Source organism: Mauremys mutica, chromosome 8 (assembly GCF_020497125.1).
Source record: "Mauremys mutica isolate MM-2020 ecotype Southern chromosome 8, ASM2049712v1, whole genome shotgun sequence".
Classification (NCBI taxonomy): domain Eukaryota; kingdom Metazoa; phylum Chordata; order Testudines; family Geoemydidae; genus Mauremys; species Mauremys mutica.
In genome coordinates, this window is record NC_059079.1 from 30,455,549 (window position 1) to 30,474,986 (window position 19,438).

At 38.6% G+C, this 19,438-nt stretch overlaps 1 protein-coding gene across 2 annotated transcripts in view; it reads right to left on the reverse strand.

The window, feature by feature from the left end:
* Positions 1–2,375: 2,375 nt before the first annotated feature.
* The window catches only part of SELENOF (selenoprotein F), a 40,711-nt gene continuing 23,648 nt past the window's right edge, over positions 2,376–19,438 (reverse strand). Inside the window, exons 3-6 of one of the 2 annotated variants that reach the window (XM_045026725.1) lie at positions 15,108–15,171; positions 14,533–14,668; positions 6,015–6,064; positions 3,094–3,231 (exon numbers count right to left, since the gene is read on the reverse strand). In XM_045026725.1, the coding sequence (XP_044882660.1) occupies positions 6,049–6,064; positions 14,533–14,668; positions 15,108–15,171 (216 nt within the window). In that variant the 3' untranslated portion in view covers positions 3,094–3,231; positions 6,015–6,048. Of the gene's footprint in view, positions 3,232–6,014; positions 6,065–14,532; positions 14,669–15,107; positions 15,172–19,438 lie in introns of both variants that reach the window. The other variant, XM_045026724.1, reaches the window with a different exon arrangement.

Below are 19,438 nucleotides of genomic sequence, written 5' to 3' on the forward strand. Positions count from 1 at the left end.
CAAACAAAAGAGGATGTGAAGCAGAGTTTGTTATGGGTATCTAGAGAAATTCTAACTACTGTAATTGGTGCTTAGATCCTACAATAGGAGCCTTGGAAATGCTTTCCCATAGTAGTACACTTCTTCCAAGACCTGGAAGTCTCCAACTCCTTCAGATGTTGGATTAAAGCATATCTTTTAGAAACATATCTAAGCTTTTTCTTAAAGACTGCATGCAATGGTGAATCTACCACCTTCTCTGGAAAATGGCTTCAATATTTAATTACCTTCCCTCACTGCGAGGAAACAACAACTTCAAGGTTGAATTCGTCTAACTTCAACTTCCAGCCACTGGATCGTCTTATGCTTTTATCAGGAAGACTGAAGAGCGCCCCCCCAATCTCTTCTTTTCAATGTTGCAGCGACTCACCTTTCAAACTTATTTAAAGCTGAATCGGTTGTGCGCCTTAAGCCTTATGTCAAAGTTTGTTTTCCAGTCCCTGAATCATTTGTGACCCTCTGAACTCTCCAGTATTTCCACATACTTCTTGAACTGTGGATACCAGAACTGGACACTGTATTCTAATAGCAGTCTTATCAATGCTGTGTACAGAGGCAAGGTCACTCCCTACTATTTGATATTCCCTTGTCTATGTAGCCAAGGATTACACTACCCCTTTTTACCACAGAATTGCACTGAAAGCTCACATTGACAGTTAACCTGTGAAGAGCCTTATGCCCTTCAGAGACACTGCTTTTCAAGACAGTCGCCACATAGAGGTATAGCCTGCATTCTTTGTTGTGAGATGACCTTGCATTTGGCTATTAAAATGTATCTTCTTGAATTGTGACCACTTAACCAAGCACTCCAGATCACCAACAGTGACCTGTCATTATAGGTCACCCCACCAATCTTTGGCATCTGCAAACTTGACAGCAAAAATTGTACCGGTATATCATTTAAATAGTAACTTTTCAACAGAGCAGTGTTTGGACCAAGAACTGACTCCTAGGGTGCCCTGCTAGAAACAACCCAATTAATTAGTCACCCCACTAACAATTACATGTGGAGATCTGTTAGTGAGCCAGCTTTTAGTCCCATCTAATGTGTGCTTTGTTAGTTCCATCTAATGCAAGTTTGTTTTTAATCAGTTTCCTGTGGTACTAGATTAAATGCTTGGAAAAATAAACCATCACCTTATTTTAAAAAAGAGACAGATTTGATTGACAAGACCTACCTTCCATGAAACCATATTCATGGATTATAAAACAGACTGATTGTCATGGAAGTTGCAGAAATCATGGAAACGGTGACTTCCGCCTGTGGCACTGGGAAGCTGCAGGGTCCCCTGCCCCCCCTGGGGGCTGGGAGCTGTGGGGTGCCCTGCTGCCTCTGGCAGCCCCCAGAGCTCCTGACTGCAGTGAGCAGCAGGGGCACCCCTCAGCTCCCAGCCCCTGCAGGTGGCAGGGGCACCCCAGCTGCTATAGGCCATGGGCTGCAGGGGATGCTTGAGCTCCAACACTGAACCTGAAGCTGCCCCAGGGGCAGGGCTCAGGCTTCCAGGACTCTTACTAAAAATACCTGTGACAAAGTCTTAGCCTTAATTATAAGGCTAGAAGGGATCACTGATTATCTACTCCGAACACCTCTCTTAGATGATTTGTATAATTTTAGCCTTTAATTTTTTGAGTCCTGAATTAACCATTCCATTACTTAACCAATCCATAGGTCCCGCAGTCATCCCTTTTTCAAATATTTGAACATGACTGTTAAAAATAAACGTCAGTGGTTCAGAGTGTGCCACAGCTAGTTCCTTTAAGACTGTTGGGTGCAAGTTATCCAAGCCTGTTGATTTGAAAATGCTTCATTTTAGCAGATTCTGCCTCACTTCCTCTTGCTACAGATAAACTTTCTATTCCATCCATCATACAAGATTAATACAGCATTTTGCACAATTTCTCCCTTTTGATTTCCAGGCAGGTGCAGTGCTCTCTCCTTTACTCTGAGCTATCCATTGAGATACAAAGTTGTATTAACAAAAAAAAAAAAACCTAGGATTTTTTTTTTTAATTATGTCGAGTGGTAGTTAAGGTTGCATGAGGACATACCTCAACCATCCAAAAACCTTAAACTTATGTAAATAAGTTGAAGGGAGAGACTTGTTCATCAATTTATACTGAAGCTGAAGTTTAAGTCCACGTTTCATAAGTTATCCTTATTTTAATGTATGTATTCACTCAACTAGCAAAACTGACAATTCACACTGGGTCTCAAGTCTTGGTATACTGTCAGTACAGGAATTTATGTTCTCTGCTCACAGTAATGAGTTGATTAAAGAGGGAAAATAGATGCTTTAAAAAGAAGTTTTATAAATTCAATAAAGCATATCCAAGAGTTTTGTGAAAGTGATTTATTGCCATCGAAACACTTTATTCTAATAACTCAGATCTACAGTAATAAAGTAAAACACTTGGTGTAAAGTACACCTGACATCAGACTTACACATGCCTTACAGGTTTTCTATGTAGTCTTCACTAAAGTGCACCTACTTCATGTTTTACAATCACTCCAGATTGTAAGTTCTTCCTCCATCATAACGAAATTTCCAAAACTTTTAGAACCAGGTATTTGTTATAAACTGTAAATGTCTATAAAAAGGACAGCTGAGAAATACAAAATGCGAGAGAAGACTAGCAGACAATTCTTTTTGGAGGCAGAGTACATCTCACATTTGATTGACTTCCTGTACACAGAAAAGTAACATACAAAAAGCATGGTAATCATCTCAATTATTTGGAACTGCCAAGTAGTTTTAAAGTTTGTAAAAACTGGTCCAATTACAACGAACTTAGGGATTTGCATAATTAACTGAGTTTATCATTAATGAAATGCATTGTTACAAACACAGAGCTGATATGTACTAGCACAAACTATTTGTTCAGCTTGCCAAGTTGTCAGATGTATGCTGTGCTGAGGCTTCACCTAATTAAAAGATATTTAGTACCATACAATATCTTTTTTTAAAAATAATGTAGAAGCTGGAATGATTTGCTAGGTGTAGCAGTTTATCTCAGAAGATAACCAGGATCAAATGTGAGGAAAGGACAAAGCAGCAAGATTTATATGCGTTCTAGTTTTTCACTTAGGAATTCTTCTACGCTATCTGTATTCCATTTGAGGATGCTCAGTTCTTCAGCAATGTTCCCACTGTCATCCAGCAGCTTTAGTACAGGATCAGAACCACGCACATACTGCACAAAGAGAAGGTTAGTTATCTTCTGTCTAGAAATCCCATTCCCTACCCCCCCACCTCACAAATCAGCTTTAAATTAAATGCCACAGTTGCTGAAATACCAATTTCAAATTGAATTACTTTTTATATGCAGGTATAAAAATGAATTAAATTTAAACCAAAAAACACCTGAATGACATTTAATACTAAGCACTAAAGTGCAAAGTTTTTGTCTAATTTGGGAAATCTAAGCATAGTGTTGTTTTGTTTCGTTTTTTTGGGGTGGGGGAGGAGGATGGGGAGGTTTATGCTAATTTAAAAATCCAATCTTTATTTTAGGAATAGTCATTCCTGATAGGCCTTAGGTAAGGTTGTAAAAGTTTTTAAAAAACCTTGAAATTTTTTATCAGCATTTGCTCCAACACTGAAAACAGTGCCTAGCATCCATCTTGAACTGGATTCGTATTCTTAAATAAGGAAAAAGTAGAAAATAACCTCAACAAAACTGAGTGAGCAATAGTCTCAGTCCACATTTTTAAAAACTTTTCCCTAGATCTTATTTTTCCAAGTGTGAGATACCACAAGTTAACTGAAGTGATATGCATATAGGGCAGACATTTGATACTCAACCCCTGAATATATCACCTAATGATTGCATAATATTTACAGAAGGCCCCAGATATTTGCTTTGCTTCTTCAGTGCTTTTATAAAAAAAATTTAAGTTAGTGCTTGTGCAAAGAGCCTAGTTGCCAGTCATGGAAACTAGAGTCCTCCAACCCTAGAAGGCAGAGAGCATAAAAGCTTTCCCATACTGCCCGTCAACAGGAGTCAAACCCATAGGTGAGAGACCATCACAAAGTTCAGTTTTGATGCTCTTTCAGTCCTTTTTCCTGTGACTGGCAACAAAAGGTCCCAGTTACTAAAAGTTACTGAACTAAGCAACTGTAGTAATATGGTAACCTCTTCATCATACTACTTACTGAGGCAGGATTTCAAACTGTTAAGGTTCAACAACTACTGTATTACACAACACAGCATGGGAGAGGGAAGGAGGGTACAGATTGGATGGCTCAGGGAACTGGTATTCTCCTTCAGTCATTAACAAATTGTAATTGAACTTTGTTTGCAACCTGTAGTAACTAGGCAACTATCTGAATTGCTCCTTCTCCATATATCCACTAGTGTTCTCATAATGTAACTGGCATATTTTTCTAGTTACTCCTGGTCACCTCTTCTAATCCAAGTTCACTGCTGTACTATAGATTTCTGCTATTAAGACGTGCCTTCAGGCTATAATGCATCCTTTGCTAATATGACCTGCTGCTAAAATATTTTCACACTTTTGAAGACTCAGCAAATAAAGGGGAAAGGGAAGTCCAAATGACAACTTCTGTTTCAGTGGGTTAGGTTCTTTAAATACAATTAAGTTTCTAGAGCAATTGCATTGGGAATCTTATTTTACTCTGAGCTAACCTAGTCAACTTGTTTTAGTTTGCCATTACAAGTCACTACAATTAATCTAATGGCATCACTAATCAGTTTCCCAAAAGGATTGTGGAACAAATACCAGACTCAAGAGTGCTAAAGGGTTAAACTGATAATGTTTCATACCAATTCTAGCTGAGAATGCTTTGAAGTTAAATTGTATTACAAATGCAATTAAAATAAATTAAAAGTAGAGCCGAAGAGAAATTGAGAGGCAAAGGAAAAAGATGCTCAGAGATTTTGAGAGAACGTACACAGAATGCATGAGGCAGAGATACAGAGTCTTTTCCAGGTGAAGTCTGCTTAAGAGAACACTATTCTCTTACAACACCTTACAACACTTAGGTGTTCAGACTATGAAGTGACATAGAAGGCTGTTTCTTGGTGAGTGGAGGGAGGAGAATAAATGTGCAAATTTTGTGTGGCAAGTTGAAATAAGTACATGTAGGCATTTTAAAGACAACTGAAAATTTGAACTGGATCTTGGAATGAACGGACAGACAACATAATTGTTTGAGTACAGAACAACGGGACTGTGCTGCTCTGCCCCGATTAGATGTGACAGGCAGCAGCATTCTGCACAAGAGGGAGTTCAACACCCAGCTTTCCAGACCATGAAGAAAGATTGGTGCCAGAGTCAAGGTGAGATGAAGAATGGAAATGATTAGAGGGTCAACACCACATACGAAGTCTGCAGTGAGGACAGAGTAAAAGACTCAGACTATGGAGGGAGGACAGACTTGAGGTAAGGGTGGGGGAAGGTGAATGAGGCCAGGAGAACAGGAGGAGTGAACCATGGAAGGATGGAGTAAGAGGAAATAATGGGAACAGATTTATGTGGAAAGGAAGTATAAGGATGGATGGATGGGAATGGTAGCTGATTGGGGGTTGAAGTATATATAAGAGGAGAGGAACACAGGAATCTTAATACAGAAAACGAGAACTGGAACTATAGCAGGAAGCTCAGAATTCCAATACTTCACACCCAGCAAGTCAGCATAGTTGAAGTACATAAACCATGTGCTATTACATAGATCAGGTTATTTCTGTAAATGCTATTTAGTAACCAATAGCACTACTGAAGCAATCATATCTTAGCAATGGATACAATACCAGGCTTTCACCCAATTTATTTATAGGTGGGCCAGAACTCCTGCCATTAACATTTACATCAACACTCCATGTACAAACACTTTGTATGGGATACAGGTTTATTTGATAAGCAAGTACTAAACACTGTGTGAAAGGACAGGTTTCAAATAGGTTTAATTCCTCTTAAGCCAGACTTTAAAATGTTTTTAAAAAATGCTACTCACCTTGATTTGCAGTCCCCTGAATAGTTTAGGTTTGTCACTCCTGACAAAAGCTGAAGTTTGGAAGAAAGAACAAAGAAAACCAACTGAATCATTATTCTATAAAGAACACAAAACTAGGTTCTCCTTCTACGTGGTCTCACATTTACGTTAAATAAATGCATATTTGGAGATGTAATTTTTCCAGATATACTTTTAGATTATGAATACATGCTTCAGCCTCCAAACTATACTGCTACAAGCATTAAAATCCTCATCAATCAGCAATAACAGTTGTGGAATGTATTGTACTTGGAAAAAGCCATGTTTTTACTTTGAATACATCTCGTCTTTTTTTCCCCCAAACACTTGGAAGCACATCCAATGCCAGTCGTGGTTTCCATGTCTGAAGGCGAATCCTAAGAGATTTATATTTTATTGTTGAGGGCAGTCTAGGGCTAGTACAAGGTGCTAATGTGCAAGAACATTAGTTTGAAGCCTAGTTGACAATGCATTCAGTTTTGTGAGTGGAGGAGGAAGGGATGTCTCTAGTCATCTCTCTGTCTCTCTCGTGCACACGCAGTCAGAGAAACCCTAAACGTCTACAAAAAAAAAAAGCAGAAATCCTTCTGTTCAAGCTGACTTTCGAGGCAGGAGGTTTGAGAATTTCCCAGGACTCCCAAATCAGTCAAATTCAGATCCTCCCCTTTTTATTCCATCCTTTAGAAACCATCTGGCCCATTTTCTTCCAAGATGTCAAGGGTCTCTTCAGACCAATGTATCCTGCCAGTCCAAGAATGCAGCTATGAGTGAGACCATCTACAGCTGGCCTTTTCCCTTTACGGGAATGCCTCTCATAAGAAGTTATTAAGAGATCCTAGCTCCACTGCAGTTGACAGTTATAGGAGAGGTGCCAGAACTCTACAAGTTTTAATCCCAGCATCTCTTGACTTCATGTTGTTGCTTTCAAAAGATAACTACCAATTTACATACATGAAAAAGGAGGAGGCTCTTTCAATGTTGGTGTAAAGTAATTTAATTTTTTTTTTAAGAATTGCTAATGCATTTAAATTGACTTAAATACAATTCCTATCTCTAAGTGTTACAAGATGGGATTTTCTGCTGGGAAGTGTAGTATTTGTGATGGAATAGCTTTCATTGAGACAACAGTACTGTTTCACAATGGAAATAGCAAAAAAACATTTCTAAAACACTCATAACTACAGTGATATATTCATTACAGCTTTCCTTTGAGAGGTTAAGCTTCATTAAAGTAGTAGCATGATGATTTGTGCAACTTCAAATTATATAAAAGAATAATTGATTTAGAGTATCCTAATGTATAAGAGGACTCCATATACCCTAAAGTAAACCTAACAGACTGGCAACTGTTACCCGGGTTCTTTCAACCTAAAAGCTCTTGGTAACGTTTACTCTGTGAGGTGGTGTCGGGCAATAAATCAGGGGAGGCACGGCTGTCCAACTGATGGATGGCTGGCACAAAGGGGACAACACAAGAGTGCTTTCACTTAAAGCTAAACTTTACTCTCAAGCACTTACACACGTCCGCAACAGGTTAGTAAAACATCCCCAAACCTTGATAATTACCAAATCTGAGTGTGTGTCTCGAGTGGCATAGTGGCAGCCCATCTGCCAGTGGGGAACACAACATCCATTCAGAGGGAGAGTCCAGTCCTGAAGGACCCCTCCTCCCCCCGAACTCTTGCCCCTTATTTTATACATTAGTAACACAATGACATGTCCCTTAAAGAAAACTTGTTAAGCTAGCAGTTTCAATGGTGTCACAAGAGGTTCCTACTGATTAACCAGGTATGGGCTTTTCCAGAGTTTGCAGCCTTGAGGCCCCAATAGACATTCCTGGGGCACATCCTACTCTTCTAAAATGGATGTATCAGCAACTTCTACACAACTCTTATCAGGAAGGATGGGAGGTCAAGTTTCCCTTCCTGTGGCATCCAAAACCCCCTCCCCTCCTGCCTTGGTCAAGCTGAGCTCCCTACATGGCCACTTTACAGCCTGCTGACTTGGCTGCTTTTAGCAATAAGCCATAGTGGTTTCAGGCACTTTACTGGTTTGCCAAAATCTCACTGTATAGCAACAACTGTACTGTATATATTGTAGTAAATATAGGAGATCAGAATTTTCAAACAAATGAGTGCAAACACACAACACTGGACGGAAGCCAATGTAAGCTGAAATCAGGGGGAGCAAAATAAAAACATTCAGCTGAATAACATTACTAGAAACAAGACCTTCATTTTCTAGTCAGCTAGGTCACAAGAGAGAGAAAAATCAGTAGAGAAGGAGGGGGATCTACCAAGACTAACAAACTACTCAAGATTTTATTCAACTGTCATCACAGAAGGAACATTTAAGCCTCTAGTTTTCAAAGGGAACATTCAAGAAGTGAGATTGCACAGAAGAGTAAAAATAAAACTTCATCCTATTACGTGTAGACATTCATGCCTTATTTATAAAGATAAGATACAATGAATTGTTGAGTAAATGGCAAAAAAGCATTGGCTAGTAATATGTATAAATCATTCTGAATAGTAAAGTTTGCAGACTTAATTTCCTCCAGCAAGGACACTTCTGTAAATTTAAAATTTTGGGGGGCCGGAGGGAAAATAACATGGTCCTGCTTCAAAACCTCCATAATGACCCATATAATTTTATGAAGAGACTAAATTACAAAAGATGAAGTGCACATCTAGACTTTAACAGGCTCAGTCATTTTCCTTGTGGGGCCTCAACTCTGGAGAAAAAAGTATTTTATTAATGTGGATGGCATACTGAGGACTAAAAGTTTCTATGAAAAAACAAGTACTTCGGAATAGGAATTTGATAGATTACAAAGAACTAAAATTTTCAAAAACTGATTCAAGATATCTGGAATGAGGAATGTGATTCATCACAAAAAGGATGCGGGTGTGCATTTGCAGTTTCCCACTCAGCATGACTAATAATTCTGCTACAGTTCTGATTTTGAAGAGCACTGGTTTTGACCATTCCTACTGCGTGATGTTTATTTTATCTGAATAATATTCTGGCTAAGGAAGACTGTGATAAAGGGCATTAGTATTTGGGGGGAGTTTTTTGAACAAAGGCCATATTGAAAATGGAAGGGATCTTAGTAAATACCTGCAAGGTGTAAGTCTTAATCAATGGGATTTTATGAAAAACAAGACATTTCCGCTATTTGAGAATTGGGTTAAGATTTCTGTGTAACAGATTTGCTGGGAGTGTACCAATTGCCTGATTAAAACCAGTCTCATAAGGAGGTGAGCTGGCTGTTCTCTTGCTGATCAACTGAATGCATTGGGAAAGCAGCAACATTCAATGAATGTCTTTATTATAACAATGGAAAGAATGTTAATACATTAAATATCACAATTTTATCTCCTTCATTAACAAAACTGGGCTACCACTGAAGTTCCACCTGAAGGTAAACAGAGTACTCAGTGATTGGTTAATTTAAAAGTTTGTGTTCAGATGTAATAATTAGACTGGTCAGTCAAATGGGAATACATTTTCTGGCTTTCTATTGTGAATGAATACATTTACATGATCATACAGAAAATGTTTAATATTTAGAGTAGAAATTTTGTCTAATCTCATTTAGTACAAATTGAGTACAGCGTGCGTGTATCCATAACAGAACAATTTGAGGAAAATTCACCAGCATTTTTGCTAGTATCACTGTACAGATATTTGCAGAAAAACAGTGTCTTTCTGTATACCCAAAGCTGTTTATATGACAGATAATGGGTGATTCTGGCAATATGTACAAAGACACTTATTTAAAATGTTTCTGGAAGATGGCTGTTTTTTTAAATATAGTGTTGTATAATCAATAAGCAACCAGTTTTCCAAACAGAATAACTTGCTGGGACTAAAGATTTTTCATTGTCTCTCATACTCTTATAGGTGCTTAATATCCACTGACTACATTTTGAGCTTATTCTAGCTAGAAAGATTTAAAAAAAACATTTCTTGAATATTGACCTTTCCCTAAATTTAAAAAAGCAATTAATCAACTACTGTACTAATAAGAGTTCCATTTGATGCATCAGTACCAGAGCATTTATTATTCTTTTCTACCAGTGGTTAAATAATGGTTTCTCTCCTTATTGTATAACTTCATTGTCATACAATAATTCACTTTATTTCACAAACAAGAACTTTAAAACTAGAACTCTGTACAGTGAAGATCATCTCTGGACAAAGAGAAAAACAAGACAGAGGTACTGCACCATCAGATTTAATTGTAAGCCAAGTGATAAAATTTTAATCCATGTTTTATAAGTACTTAAAAATAAAGAACTTGAGGTCATCTACAGAATTAACACAGTAATCTATGTAATTCTAATACATTCACAATCCAGCAATTAGTGCTGCCATCTTGTGTACACTCCGCAAGAAAAATAAATCCTAGAGGGAGCCATCAGACAGGAATCAAACTGAAGTGAATGTTTGTAATGAGAGCATTGGCAATGACAGGTTACACAGTTCAATATAACCTAAAAATACCAGCACTCCTGAAGCTTCAGAAGCAGCAGCATGACCTTCAGTCAACCTCACTTCTTAACAAACAGTCAAGTGACAACTGGAAATATATAGAGCCCTTAGATAAATTTAAGGTTCCCAAAATGTTAAATTTTAAGATGGAATCTCTCAAGATAAAAATGATCATTTTTACTTCCTGCCAAAACAAATGAGCAAGTATACTGAAAACTCAAGGTATCAATACTTGAGAATCTGAGGATAAATTCAAATGAAATAAAATCAGTATTACATTGTGCTTCTAAAGATTTTACAGTATGTGGGAACAAGAACGCTGGTTGTATCAAAACTGGTTTGAAGACACCAGTTATCAGGACACATTTAGATCTGCTAATTATATGAAAGTTCATGACCAAGAGAAAATTATGTACCTGTAATCTTTCCTCTATTACCATTGTACAAAAGAAGGGTTGCCAGTCAAATGAGAGTATGTATTGGCAGGCTCCCAAGCTTCCGTCATGGTATGTTTACACTGAAGTTAGTGTGACTGCAGATTACACAGACATACCTGAGCTAGCTTTAATTTGGCTAGCTTGTGTACCCGGAGCACTGAAGCTACAACAGCGTGCACTTCAGCGTGGGCTGTACAAACCAACCTGGAACACTGGTAATTACTTGCATGACTAGCTCATGCTGAAGCATGTGTTGCCATGCGTTCACTGCTCTAATACTGGAGCTAGCTAGATTAAAGCTGACTCTGGTATGTCTACATGAAGCAGCAATCACACCATGATTGCAATATAGACAATACCTTCAATCATTTTAAAAAGCAAGCTAAGTTTAGTAGAATTAAGGAAACCTATGAACTTGTTTAGGAAAAACAAGGATTAAGAGAAAGGACTCTTGATTACTAATGGTGAGCCAGCTTCCAGGATATTAGATTCTAGAGGTCCTGAATGAGAAACTGATTTTAATTAGTTCCTTTTCAGGATAATTATCCCCAGCCCCTCGATGGAGTGTCTTCCTGTATGTTCACCATTATTTCCCAAAATGGGTATAAATTGTAGGGGACTAAGGGAACAGGATGTTGAAGCTGGTTTAACTGAAGAGGAAGTCTCAGGAGGACCCTGGGCTTTTCATAAGAGGGTGGAGTGAGGAAGAAGAGCATGTACACTTCTATTTTAAGATAGGTTAATAGAACAGAAGTCATTTTATAGCTGTGCAACCTTAATGCATATGTGTTTTGATGGATCGTGCTCAGTTAATGAGCAGCTGGACCTGATAACATCAGGAGTCCTTCTAGCCCTTCATTTGTAAGGTTTTCTTTTATTCTCATTGTTTAGTGTGTCTCTCCATGCCTTATTTATTGCACACTATTCAAACCCTGCTCTGAAGACAGAATGATTTCATCAGGGGCTTTTCTATGGTGCTCACTTAGTTTGTGAAGCACTCATACTATATTTATCTTCAACATCCTTGTTAAATGGGGATGTGTGGAGTTATCTGTATTTAATAAACCTATGCACTTCATGTCATTCAGGCATGTACCAAGGGAGGTTGCATGGGGAAAACAATGAGCGCTCTACTAATTGGGAATGTGCACCAACCAGGCTAGAAGGTTAATTTTTCCCTGGCCCAAGGCTAGCATCAAAGGGACACTAAGCTAGTAAAAACCCAGCCTAGTGAGGAAATGGGGTGAACAGGCAGCAGCAGCTAGACAGGAGTCTGACAGAATATGGCAGTCTCCACCAGGCCCAGAGCAAGGGGTCTGTGGGCTTAGTGGAACTTAGTTTCCCAAATCCTGCAAGGAAAGAATGGAGTTAAGATCCAGGCAGACAGGCTTTCTGTTTGTATATCTTTGCTTTGCTTGATGAGTAAGTAGTGCTTTGTTTTGAAGAAACTAGGACTTTTAATCAGTCACAGGCTCCTGAAGAAAGAGGGCATGCAGGTGCCAAATACAGTCAGGCCTGTCTATTTATAACAGTTTGTAAATGGATGCATCCCAGAGATGCAGTCTCAAATTGGTAGGATCACATGGTTCTGTCCAGAGATGAGTTAAAGTAGCGAAATGTATCACCAGTGAGGTTCACCTGAAGGACTAAAAACAATCTAAACTGCAGCTCACCTATAATGAGACAAGGAGAATGATTCTCATTTTACTGATAGGGAGGAACTGAAGCAGAACAACAAAGTGTCCAATTATGGTTGCCCATTTCAGAAACCAAGAACCTGATTTTTTTCAGAATACTTAGCCTTACATAGCACTTTATATGTTCAAAGAACAGCTCCTATTAACATCAGTTGCATCTTAAGTGATCAGCACTTTGACGCAAGACCCTAGGGTCTGATTTGCAAGACACCAAGAAAATGAGGAACACAATTAATTACCATCTGTGAAAAGTCTAGATTAAGTGATATAGGAACTCTACAGCAGAAGAAAGGATAGAATCCAGTTGTCCATGGCAACATTCAACTGCCTTAACCATGAGATCTTCCTTTCTCTTGCTGCAGTCCCATTTTCTGAGTCACTACACAGTTTTCTACCATAGCAAATAAGGCAGAAGTTCTACAGCCTCTTTCACCACACAACCCTGATTCATCCCCTGAGCTGGACCATCTTGTGCACTGCATCAGGCAGGGCGCCTGTGGAAAATATTAGGATGTGATCATGTGATTAGATCATCATAATGTATGTATATAAGGGACTGAGTTAATGTTGCTTAGGCATTAATGCAACCTTAGTTCTGGTATTTCCTAGCCTGAGTGCTTGACTTGGCAACCTTGATGTTCTTTTAATGTAGTGTGTGTGTAATTTCCTAGCTTTTTAACATATGGCATTGTATTGACACCCACATGAGGTCATTAGCAGGGTTGGAACCTTTAGATCCACCTCAAACATTTGGCACTGAAGCTAAGTGAGTAACTGATAGCAACATCCTACATATGGACCAGCACTACATGGGGATGAGATACCCACTTTGCCAGTGGTTTCACAGATATTTGCTGACAGCAGAGCAATAGTGAAACTTCCACCACCAGGTTCCATTCTAGGCTTTTGGAGCAGGAGTGTGTTCCAGTGGGGACAGAGTCTTCAGCCACATCCTCTCCAATCTGTCCCAGCCTCTTAGCACAGCTGGTACCTCCTCTCCCACCTGATCTGCCTCTCCATCCCATCTCCACAGGCTCCCAGTCCCCCTGGCTCTTATGCAATCTGTCTCCTCTTACATTCCCTCCCTCATTCCTTGCCCAGCCACTCCCAGTCCCCATCTCCCAACAATCTACTTCCTGTCAGGCTTTTGTTTAAGCTTTTATTTAAATCAGGCAGCTTCCTCCTCCACATTGACTGTGCTCTTTAAACCCCTTCTTAGTACTGCTCAAGTGCTCCTTGCTCTCCGTTCCAGTGCCCAGACGTCCCAGCTGGGAGCGGCAGTTATAGGGCAAGTCCCAGTGAGTTTCTGCAACCCAGGGGCCAGAGCACACTGAGTTACTCTGTGGGGTTTGTGCATGTACAGTCTGGTCAGCACTAGGACCTGTGAGAGGCTGGAGCATGCACTGTTGGTGTGTAGGGATGGTACAAGTACAGTCCAGTCACATGTAGGAACTGAGAGAGTCTTAAAGCTTGTGCAGTGAGGATCAGAATCTGCAGAGATTTTGTGTTACTAATGCTGAAGCCTGTCCTGTACATGTCCAAACAGCAATTTCTCAAAGGCTTATAGCTTGGCCAAATTTGGCCAGACTTTCTCAGGGATAGCAAAAAGCATATCCCTTACACAAAGGCTGCACCTCGGCAAGTTTCAAGTTCCTCTCCAAAGTAGGGTGGTGCTAGAGCATTTAAAAGAAAAAGCTACCAGAATTTTAACATGGGTAAAACTTACTTTTGCCAGGTCTCATTCTCTAAAATGGCTGATCTGTTTTGGCTGTTACATACCATTTCTTGGCATGAAAAAATTCACTCCAGTTTTGACACAGTTATACAACATCTTCACATTATAAACAGCAAATGAAATATAGGGCATACCTAACGGACAACGCTATCAACCCTGCCGATAATAGATTGTTGTTTTCAGAAGACTGATTAGAAAGGATAGGTCCATCAGGATAAAAGTCCATAGCTGAACGACTAAAGTTTAGGATAAGTACTTCTAGAAATACATCTAAATAAAACAAAATAAAGAACTTACTAAATAGATGAAAGGGCTGCAGCCATTTAAATCCTCTCCCCCTTTACAAACATTTCCATATTAAAGTTCTTTATAGATTTAACCCTGAAACTCACTGACATGGTTTCCCTTTTACACTCCTGTATTCCAGTCATGCTAGTCAGCTTATCCATGGAGAGAGCAGGCAGTTACATCAGGATTTGGGTTAAGAATAGTCCATAAAATGGCTAGTAAGCTTCATGTAACAATACAGAAAGTTATTGTGCCTTAGTTCCAGTAGTCCAGACTCTATGGGACTCAATTTTTAAGCACTTTCCTATTAAATTTACAACTTGCTTTAATAAAGAAAATACTATTTAAATAGTGTCATAGCTGAATGATCAAATCTTTTTATATATACATTGACAGAAGATTTAGTGGTACCTTTACTTACCCTGAACTTGAGGGAACCTTCCCAATTTTCATCCACACACTTCAAGGATAGCACCTGCATAGAGCTGCAATAGAAAAAATATTTTCTATTTATTAAGTTCAGACTACTAGTTTACTTATTTTTGCATCTACTTAATTAACTTTTTGGGAAAATTCAGCATTACGTGGATAATTTAAATGATACTTTTTAAGCAGAAGTCATCTTACTAGCAACCCATTTTTAATGACTTAAGTGGTTAATTATTAAAACTGTTTCTTTGTTCAGAAAGATCACTCCTTTGCTCTTTTTAACCCATTCCTTTCATCATCCTTGTTTAAAATGGGATAGAGTAATTCCAGTTGCAATACTGTAGCAACAAATTACAGCAATGGCTATATCCATGCGGATATTATCTAGAACAGTGGTTCTCAACCTTTCCAGGCTACTGTACCCTTTCAGGAGTCCGATTTGTCTTGCATAGCCCCCATGTTTCACTTCACTTTAAAAACTACTTGCTTACAAAATCAGACAAATATAAAAGTTTCACAGAGCACAGTTAATTAAAAATTGCTTACTTATGTTTACCATAATTATAAAATCAATTGGCATATAAAATATTGTACTTGCATTTCAGTGTATAGTATATAGAGCAGTATAAACAAGTCATTGTCTGTCTATGAAATTTTAGTGTGTACTGACTTTGCTAGTGCTTTTTCTGTAGCCTGTTGTAAAACTAGACAAATATTTAGATGAGTTGACGTACCCCCCGAAAATACCTCTGCATATACCCAGGGGTACACGTACCCCTGGTTGAGAACTACTGAATATGAATGGGGGAGGGGAAAGGAAATACAACAAAAGAAAATTCCTCCACAGCAAGATTTTTAATTTTAGAATGGGAATAAATCTACTTTTCAGATATTCTATTAAAATAGTATTAGAATATTTTAATATAACAATAGATAATTAAGGGGTCACAGCCATTGCATGAAGACTGGCTAAATGCTAAGTTTCACTATGTCAAAAAGGCAGAAGCTATCGCTCAAATTAGGAACAATCCTGACTCATTCAAACATGTCTGTACTTAGTTACTGAAATGCAGGAACGTTTTGCTGTCCATTTTACTTAGGGCTTGTCTTAATGTATAGCAGTGTGCCACTGTTGCACTTTAGTGAAGATGCTACTATAACTGGAGAGCTTCTCCCATCAGCTACCACCTCTTGGGCAGCTGGATAACTATGCTATGTCGATGGGAGAAACTGTCTACACTGGGATTTTTCATGCTCCTGAGTGACAGTTATACTAATATTAGTCTGTAATGTAGACATGGCCTGAGTATCCATAAAACTAGCAAACAGAGAAGAAAGTTTCCAATGCTATAAATCAATCAATTATTCTGAAGACTTCAGTGAAACATTTTCTAGATTTAGAACTAGTCATCTCTCGCTTAGGCCACTGGAATCCTCCTTGCAACTCAGGGCTTGTCTACACCACCACTTAAGTCGATGCAACTTATGTTGTGGAAAAAAACAACCCCGAGCGACGTAAATTACATCAACTTAAAGTAGTGTTTACACTGCACTGTGTCAGCCGGAGACGCTTTCCCGCTGACATAGCTTCCATCTCTCACCGAAAGTGAGTAATTATGTTGAAACCAAGTACATTTTTACTTTGAAAAATAACTATGTAAAAACAATATCTTAAACATCTTTTCTCTGACAAAAAATAAGCGTTTACTGCTTTCTACTGTTTTCACAACACTGCTAAGATACAATGAACTACAGATTCTGTTGCATCTTGAATATAAACAAGTCTGTTGCTAATATACATTTCTAGAGCTCTTTGGGCTCAGTCAAGCTGGCTGCCTTCCATCTTTAAATCTCATGCATCATAACTAAAGGTTCTGCAGGCCAAATGATGCTCCTTAGACTGTGGCTACACTTAGCACTTCAAAGCGCTGCCGCGGCAGCGCTTTGAAGCGCTAAGTGTAGTCAAAGCGCCAGCGCTGGGAGAGAGCTCTCCCAGTGCTGTCCGTACTCCACCTCCCTGTGGGGAATAACGGACAGCGCTGGGAGCCGCGCTCCCAGCGCTGGAGCTTTGACCACACTGGCGCTTTGCAGCGCCGCAATTTGCAGCGCTGGAGAGGGTGTGTTTTCACACCCTGCTGCAGCGCTGCAAATTTGTAAGTGTAGCCAAGCCCTCAGTGATAACTGTGAAGCACAACTGCTTTTCAGTTCAAGTTCAAATATGTTACACCTCAGCTAACCTACTGAAGGCTGGCAATTGTAAACAGAGAATGTTATTTTCTAAGTAAAAAATGTGAGACAATGAAGGACCCATACAATCCAGTTTTCACAGCAGAACTGCATAAGGTTTGATGTAAAGTGCACAGATTATATTAATTGCTTACATTTGTTGGCTTGATTCTGAGCTTGTAATAAACTTAATTTTTCCTCATTTAAATAATCACTGTGTGACATTCAGTTTTAATTTATTACTACTTCTGCTGAATTAACACTGACTGGCCACAAAGTAAATGTATGTCTAGTGTTACAGATGTCTCAAAATAATGAACAATGACTATTTATGCTTCATTACCTACAGTAAGGTATTACAAGGTTGACTTAAGGATGGATTTTCAGCTTAGCTTCTGAACCTCTTTCTTGAATATAGAAGAAACATTTCTTTCTTATTTTGTAGATTATCAATCTCAAAGTATGCTACTACTGGCATTCATAAAGGACTGAGAGATTTTGTATGATCTGCATTAATCAGCAGTCATTTCCACAGGAAACTGAACCAAACACGTTAAAATAAAGCTACATTATCTGCTCAGTGCTGCATCCTGGAAGTTTGCTTTGATAAAAGCACTTTTTGACCATATTTAAATTAAGTTGAATCTGGAAATGAAGTTTTTAAAATTAAAATTAGCATTTTGACTCCTGCTAAAGCCCTCTATATTTCTGTAGAGCAGCATTTGAGATTAGCAGTGCTTGGTGCCTTCTAACTTCAGTTTTAAATCATGTAGTGACACTGATTTAAATAAAACTAACTTCACTGATTAAACATTGGACAAACTGTATTTATACAATATTAGAAAAATGAAGTTCACAAACTTAAATCTTGGTGTTCCATATTCCCAATAAATGTCATTACAAATGAAATACTGCTCATGCAAACCCAGTAGTATCTGAATCGAGCTGTTCTTTTTACCTGGTACATCAACAGTAATTCTGGATTTAGACTTCAGATAGCATGTAAATTGATGCATAAGGCAAAATAGATTGTAAAGTGCTTGGCTCTAAGGGCGTGTCTACACTGGCAATTAACAGCGCTGCAACTTTCTCACTCAGGGGTGTGAAAAAACACCTTCCCCACCCCCACGCAGCAAGTTGCAGTGCTGTAAATCACCAGTGTAAACAGCGTTCCCAGCGCTGGGAGCTATGCCCCTCATGGAGCTTTTCCCCCCACCCTCTCCCAGTGCTGCGCCCTGACCACACAAGGCACGTTAAAGTGTAGACTAGCCCTAAATTTGACAGCAATAAACTTTTTTCCTGTGCAACAAGTTTAAAGTAAATAGATGGGATTATGAAACAGATATGCAAAGTAACAAGGTGCCTCTTTCTAATCACTTTCTGACCATAATCGACATTTTTACATTTGCACATAGCAAAGTAAAGTATCATCGACGACTATCAACTTCTAGATCTGATTGTTATAAATAAGAATATAATTAACTCCCCCCTTGTGAAAAAAGGAATTAGTTGTAATCGTGTGTGTAATCCACATGTTTAAATTAGCTTTAAAATTAACCACTCCCCTCAACTTACATAGCAAGTACTCAATTTTTCATGCATATATTCTTGGTTAAATCTGCCATAATTGAAGTCCAACTGTGCTACAGAAAAGTTGATTCATGATGAGACAAACTGCTCTGTGCCATTTTTCACAAGATGGTTAGACACAGTCAATCAACTTCATTTACAACTCAGGACAAAAGTTGCTTTTGTGAGATACATAGATCCTTTGCATCATTTACAAGCACACAATGCTGTACTTATTAACATCTATTGCTGCTGCCATTCCATCATAACCAGACTAGAGTAATTAAATCCACAACACTTGTTTGTGAACCAATTCGCTATGTTAAAGTATTATTCAGAAAGAACATAAGGGAATGATACACCACTCTATTATAGAAGTAGAACACATCTAATTTGACTCAGTTGTTCATTACACAATGCTTATTTTTTTAAATGAGTTGGCTCATTTTAAAAAATGCTTACTTGCTTTTAGTCTTTATGAAAGTCATTTTAATGTCACAGAATGAAATAAAGGACTTCCTACAACCA